This window comes from Stylophora pistillata, chromosome 10 (assembly GCF_964205215.1).
Source record: "Stylophora pistillata chromosome 10, jaStyPist1.2, whole genome shotgun sequence".
Classification (NCBI taxonomy): Eukaryota; Metazoa; Cnidaria; class Anthozoa; order Scleractinia; family Pocilloporidae; genus Stylophora; species Stylophora pistillata.
Genome location: NC_142528.1, coordinates 20,564,001 through 20,573,238, shown reverse-complemented (window position 1 = coordinate 20,573,238; position 9,238 = coordinate 20,564,001). Strand labels below are relative to the sequence as shown.

General features: G+C 38.4%; 2 protein-coding genes across 2 annotated transcripts in view; one reads left to right on the top strand and one right to left on the bottom strand.

Annotated features, from left to right (window-relative positions):
- Window positions 1-1,715: 1,715 nt before the first annotated feature.
- LOC148722170 (uncharacterized) lies at window positions 1,716-7,695 on the top strand. The gene has a single exon (XM_088736655.1). The coding sequence runs from the start codon at window positions 2,501-2,503 to the stop codon at window positions 4,976-4,978; it is 2,478 nt and encodes an 825-aa protein (XP_088592781.1). The 5' UTR covers window positions 1,716-2,500; the 3' UTR covers window positions 4,979-7,695.
- Window positions 7,696-7,831: 136 nt separating this feature from the next.
- LOC148722169 (uncharacterized) overlaps window positions 7,832-9,238 on the bottom strand; it is a 2,905-nt gene continuing 1,498 nt past the window's right edge. Inside the window, exon 1 of the mRNA XM_088736656.1 lies at window positions 7,832-9,238. This exon is cut by the window's right edge and continues 1,498 nt beyond it. Within this exon, the coding sequence (XP_088592782.1) occupies window positions 8,268-9,238 (971 nt within the window). The 3' untranslated portion in view covers window positions 7,832-8,267.

The window sequence follows — 9,238 nt, the reverse complement described above, 5'->3', positions numbered from 1 at the left end:
GAGTAATCAATTCAGTAAAAAAAACTTGTTCTCTGAAGTTGGAGCAAGGAAAGAACGCTGAATTTGTCTTTCTCCGTCCCCGAGAGCTCCAAGTGTACCAAATCTCTCGCAATATTAAAAAGTTATATAAACGCTCAAAGTCTGCGCTGACACTCCCTGTGGTCTACTGTCCATATATAGAGAGTTAACCTGCCAGACTGTTTACATTGGAAATGTTCAAAAGACTAATTAAATTTTCTATATTGTTAAAACACAATCTCTTAGAAATACTAATAATAATCTCTTAAAATACTAATTGCTAAAAGACCACCCATGAAATTCTTTCTCGAGATGAAAGCCGGGCTATAGCACGCACGGGTTGATGAGGACCAGACAACGGGTGGCTCAAAAAGGTCTTTTGTTTCCAAAGTAGGGGCCAAATTTCTTTTCGTCTGATACACAATTAAATTCTTCTGAACTTTTCTTTTTGGCAAACAAAGAAGTAAAAATGACCATTTCACTCTGGACCAGCTGAAAATCTTATTATGAAAGAATGTGCTGACATTTATCGTGTATCGAGTGGATGTCCCTTGGCTGGTTTTTAGGTATACAACGTAGTACGTGTGGCTAAATTTTAAATCAAAAATTTTATTTACACTTGAATAATATGGTCTTAGCAGGGCATATTGATAACTAGATATTGAAAATTTAAAGTTTCAAACCTTCCTTTTTTTCTGTTCCTTAAAAAAAACTAAAGCAAACAAACAAATTAAGAGCCAACAACAAATTACGAACGAGGCGAAATCAATTGAGTAATTCATGGGTCACATCACCAAGTGAAGAAACTCATTAATAATTAGTCGAGATAAGACAAAAGACAAAATACGATCGTGACGATTATCTTTCATCTTCCTCAACAAACCCAATCAAGTTTCCTTGAGCCAGTTTGCCTCCCAGTATCAGGTTAGACAAAGATACCTTACTCTATTACTCAGGGCCCTCTTGTTCGAAAGGCGATTAACGCTAACCCACGATAAAGATTTAACCGACGTTTTTATCCCGCTCTTTGAGAAGGTTTTTTAACTTGAATGTTAAGCTTAAAGTAACTTTACTTTCTAGTCAAACTTAAGGGTGAAGATTGTTAAGAAAATTTTCTATTGAACAGTAATTAAACTGGGCTCTAAGGTCACTCCACCCTGGGATTAGCTTAATCGTGCGTGTTTGAACAAATGTGGATATTGACGATTCTTACAATATGAGGCATTCTTGTGGGTTTTTTTTTTAAATAATATTATATTGCCAGTGAGACCTGTGTTCAGATTTTTTCGTTTTAGGATAACTGTTTTTCCACGCATATTCCAAACATAGAAAAACCATTGATCACCAAGACACCTCCCTAAATAAGCTTGTCTTGTAATCGCTTTGTCTTTTTCTCTTTCTCTGTTTTGGCAAAACACACACACAAACACACACACACACACACACACACACACACACACACACACACACACACACACACACACACACGCACACACGCACAAAACAAAGCAATCCAGTCAGTGTCTCTGAAGTTTTTTGTTAGTCTTGAAACAAACGGTTAAATTTTCTCGGATACTGTTACATTTTTTCCTCGTCACCCACCCAACATCGCGGGCAGCATGTGCGATATCGGGCGACGTTTTCTTTAAGCTGCCACTCGTTACACGACAATGGCAAACGATTCTTTCTTTTTTCTTTATCTCCTACTTATTTTCGTTACAAAGGCCATTTTTTCTGTCACACGTTTAACTATCATGATGCTAAAAATTAACCATTCTTTGTCACAGACAGAGTACCTGTATTTTTTTTGGAATTGGTTAAATATTACGAAGAAACCCATTTGATATGTAAAATGCGACAAATATACAGCCTCTAAATAGTTTCTTTACTAATGTCAATGATTCTCTCAAACTATACAAGGATCCGTGTGAAACTGAAGCAGGGGAAATTCGTTATCGCTTTTTAACGTAAATTAAATTAGAATCAACAAAGGCCTAAAAATAAAAATAAAAAAGTCTAATCTGTGTTGACAAAAAGCTTCAGCTGATAAACAGCAAGGAAATGAAAAAAGATGCAAGATCATTTATAAAGTAAATAAAATTGTCATTCCAATTAACCGTGGCCTATAGCTAATCACTACGGTCTCGAAAAGCGCTTTTCGTTCGACTAATTTCTTCTTTTTCTTCCCTTTTCTTCCCCTTCTTCTTCTTTTACATCATTCATGTCTCAATCATGATCAATATCGTAGCTCTACTGCTCAGTTTGGCCCACACACAATCCGAGATTCTTTCATTCAGGGTGCATTTCCAGGATCTGAAAAAGGCTAGTTCATTTAAAAGTAATGATCAGTTTTCTAAACAGTTTTCTGTTGCTTCAAATGACTGTCAGTATGTTTCATTTACTTTCGTCAATAAAACGTCATATTTTACATTTCAGTTCCATTTATCCCTTGGCCATTATTGTCCGTTGTCAAAGATAAAGCATGGCTCCCTCGTTTGTCTTGGTTTTTCTTGGCATGATTTGTTGCTCGACTGTACGAGCATCGTTTACTACCGCAGCCACGAGGTTCTCCAAGGTAGCCGCTGCATCAGACTCCCTCCTTGGCACCTATTCACGTTCCCGTACCATCGCCACATTATCTCTCCTAGAACAAGAGAAATTGGAGGAAGCCAAGGAATCTCTTGCTCAAACAGCCTTGACGTTGGCTTTGCTGGATGTAGGAGGGGGGATAGTTCTTCCCGTCGCCGAAGAAATCACAGATTACGTCAAGAATATGCCAGAGTTTGCGGAAACTAGGCTGGCCTGGAAAAACTACAATAAGGTTTTAAGTGACGAAGTAGCAAAGGTCGCAAGCGAGAGCGTGGACAAAAGTGCCATACGAACTGCCAAACAAGCTTTGAAGGATGCACTCAAGGTCGACGCCGACAAGTTTCCTCGTTTAAGCAAAGTTGGCAAAGCATTCGCAAAAGCAAGCAAATGGTTTAAGGGAGCATCAGTGTTTGAAGTCCTTGGCCCAATCACTGATACCTTAACCATTGGCCTAAATATTTGGGGACTGGAAATGGCAATTAGAGACAATAATTCCGCTGGAATCGCCGCCGCTTCATTGAGTATTGCTGCAGGTTTGGTAGGACTAACCACCTTCTTCGCTGCAATAATAACAGGATCCGCTGTCCTCGGGCCAATTGGAGCGGTAGTCGGAGCATTTCTTGGAATTGCCGCTACGTTGATCGAACTTTTCGGAGGCCCAGGTTACGACAAGCAAGCAGTGGAGGATTACAAAGCAAGACTTAAAGAGCTTAGAAACCTAAGAGATGCCTGCATTGCCCAAATTGACAGCCGGATGGAGTTCTTGGACAAGGTGGGTTCGCCATACACTGATGTATACGTCAACAACCAGGCCTCTTCAGTGGTTGCAGCTCGATACGGGGCGTTAGACTTGTTTGATTGTTATTACTACAAAGGAATTAGAGGTGACCGCCGTTCCTATTGCCCTCAATTTAAAAATTCGTTGCACTTTAGAAAATTCGTAGGCACAAATATTAACGATTTACGTGAAGCAAAAGAGGAGTTAACGAATGGAAAGTTCGTCTGCATGGGTAATTTTCGGGGAATATGGAGTCCATATATGCCCTTAGAATCGAGTAGTACTGGTTGGGGTAAAGATCTCGGCTTCATTGGCTTTGATTTCTATGGGAAATTTAAGAAGGGGACTTCGTATAAGGGAGTTCATGTTTTTGTTAGTTCAGATTTTGTTTCTGGTGAAGAGCTGAATGATATCAATATTAACACTAATATACCAGCCGAAGTGGAGCAGAATGACGCGATTAGCATCGCAGATTACAAAAAGTTTACGAAAACAGGTAAAATAACGATCAGCACAGGGGCAGGGAGTGACTGTTTGAATATCAACGGCATCATAGGGGAATTGCACAACGATTATGCTAATTTATTCACTGCTGACTTGGGAGGTGGGTGGAACGTCCTTTCATTTCAAGGAATTTCTAAGGATAGAGAGGACATTAAAGGAGTCTTCTTTGAATCTAAATCGGGTACTGTCAAATATTATCACGGAGAAAACAGGAACACTCACATCCTCGGAACAGTGAAAAATGTTTTGTTATTTAACGGCTCACCTTTTGACGATCACGTAATTATTTTTCGATCAAATATGAAAGTTGTGCAAACGTCAGGAACAAATGTGTATGAATTTAATTTTGATGATTTAGATCAAGGCAAGCCGTGGCCTTCGAAATTTCAGATCGTTGATAAAAGCAAACAAGCTCCAAAAATTAACATTAAAACTTCCGACCCCAAGAAGGTCAGGTATATTGTTTTGTGGTACAAAAAACTGGTGATTTTCAGTACGCAAGGACAAAAGTTTAGAGTAGTAGAGTTGGATTTGGACTTGGAAACAACAGGGAACCTGTTCATCAACGATGCCAATCCTCGCCCCATTGACTATGCACACATATCTTCTTATTATAGAGATAGCAAAATTGTAAAATTTAGTTTTCCCCCTTTTCCAACAAATCCCCAATTTGAGAATGCTAACGAGCTGCTGCTCTTGGAATGGATAACTAGCCACGACCTAACTTCAGGTGATTTTGTGGTTGACATGAAGGGCGGCTCTAACATAGTGATCCTCAGTGAGAAATATTTTCTTGAACCTAGTGGTGTTGATGGAGAAACGGTTACCCTTACTTTAAGACAGGGTTCTGAAACCGGAACGTACAAAATAGCCATCGAAAACCCTACAGATCCCAGCTTCTCTTTCAACATAGAATTAAAAAACGTAGAGAGAATTAATAACGAATATAGCGACCAATTGATTTACTTACAAAGTTATGATGGTTACACTCCCACTGTGCCGATGGACCTCTTTGAAAGGTATATGGACAGAACTCGTAGAAGACTAAAGGTCAAGACCACAGAAGATGTCCTAGAAGGCGAAGATTAACCGTTTAGGTACTTCGTTAAGGACAATCGTAAGTCTAAAATATGAGCTGATATTGAATTAAACATTATGGAATGGCTGGTGTTTGTGGCCGATACCACGCGCACTTCCATCGGCTAACAGCAACTGAGCACAAGGGCACGATCATAGATTATTCAAATTAGTTTTTTCTCTTTAGAGCCGTTCGGTCAGCCACATAATAAACAATTTAATAACCTCGACTGTTCGGGAAAATCTCAAACGTCAGCCTCGCTGTATTGACCTCGCTCGATCAATGCCTCAAGTTATTATTGCGAATCAAAATAACAAAAACACAGGCTATTTTGATGGCTAAGGGTAGACGAGAGCATGACAACCACTACTACTTTTTGAACTGAGGCTAAAATCTAACTTTTTACCTAAAGCCTAGCAAACCAACAGCAAAAGTCGAAGCCCGTATAGCAAAAAGTAGTGAAGCCTTCCTTGTCTAAGCTGATTCACGTTCACTTCCAGTGGAAGAAAATAATTCTTAGGGAACGGAAACGTAGGCTAAGAATTTCCAAGATTGTGCGAGCCTTTCACAAATCCCTAGCTCGAGAAAAAAATTCATTGAACTAGAATAAACCAGAGGTGATTATCGCTCTCATAATAGTGTCCATTATGATTGCTACGCTTCAGCATTAGATTATGAGCTGGAGATTTCTATCGCGTGATCAATAGTTGATAAGGGCGCCGCCTGAATCCTCTGAGCGGTATCACGCATAGAAACCGACAGCAAAGAATATAATTGTTTTAGAATAAATATAATAATCTTGTTCAAAACCCCTCACGATCAACTTGCTGTCTTTTCGGGGCCGTTTTCTGGATCAGTCCAGTCACTCAGGCTAAACTAGCACACCATTCATACCAGGTCCCTGCTTCGATATTTTCTCATAGCTCAAGTTCGTTAAATGGATAAGCATTATTCCCCAATATGAGACTTCTCGAGTCCTCTTGGGTTCTAATGTAAAGAATACCGATTTGTGAGGAACAGCTGAGTGCAAGTGAGAGTCGGTGCGAAAGTGAACTTCTGCTATTGTGTTCTTGTCGTTCTGTTGAGCCGTCATTGACCAGTGAATGAGTCAGCCTTCGAATTTATTTTCCAAGTTGAAAGGGCTTATTTCTGTGATCACTGTTCGTCGCTATCGTTATTTTTATCGTGATTTTCAGCTCCCATCTTTTCTGCTACTCGAAAAAAAAAATCACCAAAAAAAAAAAAAAAAATCGAAACTATAAAAGAAAAAATAGAGAAAATTGATTAAGAATGAACAATCTGATTTGTTATCCATGATCAGGGCTCGACACTAACTTTTCAACTTACTAGCCAAGTAGCTAGTGACAACGTAGATGTTACAACAATTTCAGTTTGTTAACAGCCAAATTGGCTTGTGGAAATCGAAAACCACTAGCCAAAACTGAATTTATACTAGTCTATGGCTAGTTGGCTACTGTTAGTGTCGAGCCCTGGAGTCCATGATTGTTAGAAGAGATAAAGGAAAAGTCATCAATCTCCCTTTTTCATATGTCATAAAGCATCATTGTTATTTCACAATACTGTAGTGTATACATCTTAACGAGGGCTTCGGATCGACTTATTTTAACTCGACATAAGCACTAATTATGTATTAGTATCATTGGTATAATGGTAATATATCGATAAATTGGTTATGATATGTTGATAACATTGGTATGATGGTAAAATATCAATAAATTGGATATCATATATTGGTAACATTGGTATGATGGTAAAATATCAATAAATTGGATATCATATATTGGTAACATTGGTATGATGGTAAAATATCAATAAATTGGATATCATATATTGGTAACATTGGCATAGAGAGGATATTACATGGCCGTGCGGAAGGTGGTAGAAATTCCTCTTCCAAAGTTAAAAATTTTTTTAATTGGAGAAGAGAAATCTCGTATCTCCAAGCAGCCATGCAATGTTCTACTCATTACATAAATACCAATCATGAATGACAAACCATTCACTTTGATCTTTGTTTTTTCTGCGAAAGGTGCGATTTATTGCGTAACTGTAGCAACGGAGATCTTTCACGTTTGAAGATAACAAGTCATATTTGTGTTTAGATGTCATCATGTGTCATTGCGCGGAAGATCATCTAGTATTTCATTGGTGTATCTGAAATACAATTCAGGGAGTAATCGAGCGGGTGATATCAAATTGGCAAAACCTCACGCTGGTTGATTTGAAATCACGAGCGCTTGTAAGCGGACGGGTCAGATCGAACAGTTTGAACTTGAAACAGCCTATTAGGCCACAGATAAGGGCTGATAAGATGACCAATCATATTCGGGCATTTTGCTATTGACGCAGTTAATTGATAAATTGGATATTATGTATTGGTAACATTGGTAATATGGTCAGATATGAAGTTTGATCTTCTATATTGGTAACAAATAAAAAATGTTAAGAAATTTCACTTTATGTTTTAAATTACTTCGGGAAGGAGGTAACGGAGGCTGGGAGAGGGTTTCACTTTCCAAACACCTAAACATCAGTTTCTGCACAGGCGCTCAACAGCTATCAGACCCTATCAGCGCTCTAATTACTTTCCTTGGGCTCCTCGTGAGTATAAAGTACGGGCGGACTGGAAGCCCTCTGTAACAAATTCAACTCCGCCATCCACTGTAGTAAATGAAATAAACAAACAAATAAATCTAAGCAAATAAGTAAATAAGTAACTGGAAGAAGAAGAACAACAACAACAAAAAGGAATGAACGAATTAATAAAGAACGTATTAAAATATTTCACCGAAGACTTTATTGAACCCCTGCTCAAAGCGAGAGTTTAAGTGGTGGCTGAGTCCAATCTACACTAATTCACCTTACAACATGTACAGAAATCTGTGTACCTGAGAACTTTTTGATTTTTGATATTTACTTAACAATAGAGGGTTAATTTCCAATTGAGTGTTGAAAGTTATTCGCGTTTGCTTCTGTTTTGCTCTGTGATACGTCAAAAAAACTCGAGCTACTTTCTTATCCGATGAGAAGCAAAAACTAAAAACTAATCGTGACCCTATTGTGACAAGTCTCTGACACAAACGAGTCACTTTACCTCTTCAAAAGGAAAAAATAAGTAAAGATTTGGTAAAACATTTGACAATGAAAAACTGCGATAAAATATTATAAAGCATGACACGACGTTTCGACGTTTCCAGAACGTCATTATCAAGTAAACTAAAATAATAAAATCGAGCATATATATAATGAAGCGGTGAATAAATTACAAAACGTTAAAAGTCAAACAAAGAGTTTAGCCCTAATGGAATCGCTCTGGGTGTTTAAATTGGGCCTTATTGTTCTTATGTACAACATTTCATAAACAAGACAATCCCATTTCGTGCCGCATTTTTTAAGCATTCTAAACTGGCTCTCATTGAGTAAGTCAATGTTCCCATGGGCATCTCTCAGGTGGCGACCAATGGCAGAGCATCGATGATCAGCAATGCGTTGAAACAGATGGCGCGTCGTATATCCGACGTAATTTGAATCACACAAATCACATTTAAAACAGTAAACAACACTATGCTGATTTAAGATGCGTGGCTTGATTTCTTTAAGCTTTAGGTCCTGCTCAAGTTTCTTACTGGTGTAGACTGGTTGTACATCAATGCCAATTTTTGAACTGAGATCGCGCATTTGTCTTTTGACAATGTTCACTGAGATTTGATCTTTGAAAGGAATACTGACTCTTAAAGTTTCAACAGATTTTGTCTTAGTATCTGGTGTAGAGGAATAATCACATTTGTCGATAATAAAGTTCACCAAAGAACTAGGGTAACCAAGGCGATGAAACATAGATTTTAGATGCCTACACTCATCGACAAATGCTTGATGCGTAGAGGACAATTCCTTTGCACGATGAACCATTGTTTTGATAAGACACTTCTTGTAGCGCAAATCGGTGTGACTTTGAAAGTGAAGTAAAAGGCCCGTGTTCGTAGGTTTATGATAGACCTGAGTCTCCAGCTTGTTGCCGTTCTTTGTTATCAACGTTTCAATAAAAGGAATTGAATCGTTGTTGGAAAGTTCCATAGTGAAATGAATACTAGGGTGGAGTCCATTGAGTACATTGAGGAAACTTACAGCTACATCGAGTCCAGGCATTATTGCAAGCGTATCGTCGACATAACGCTTGTAATAAGAAGGAATCAAATCATCGTCAGAGAGTCTTTCTTCCAGATGGCACATAAACACGTTCGCCAACAACG

Coding starts and splice junctions, on each gene's coding strand:
- LOC148722170 (XM_088736655.1), top strand. CDS start 2,501: ATGGCTCCCTCGTTTGTCTTGGTTTTTCTTGGCATGATTTGTTGCTCG.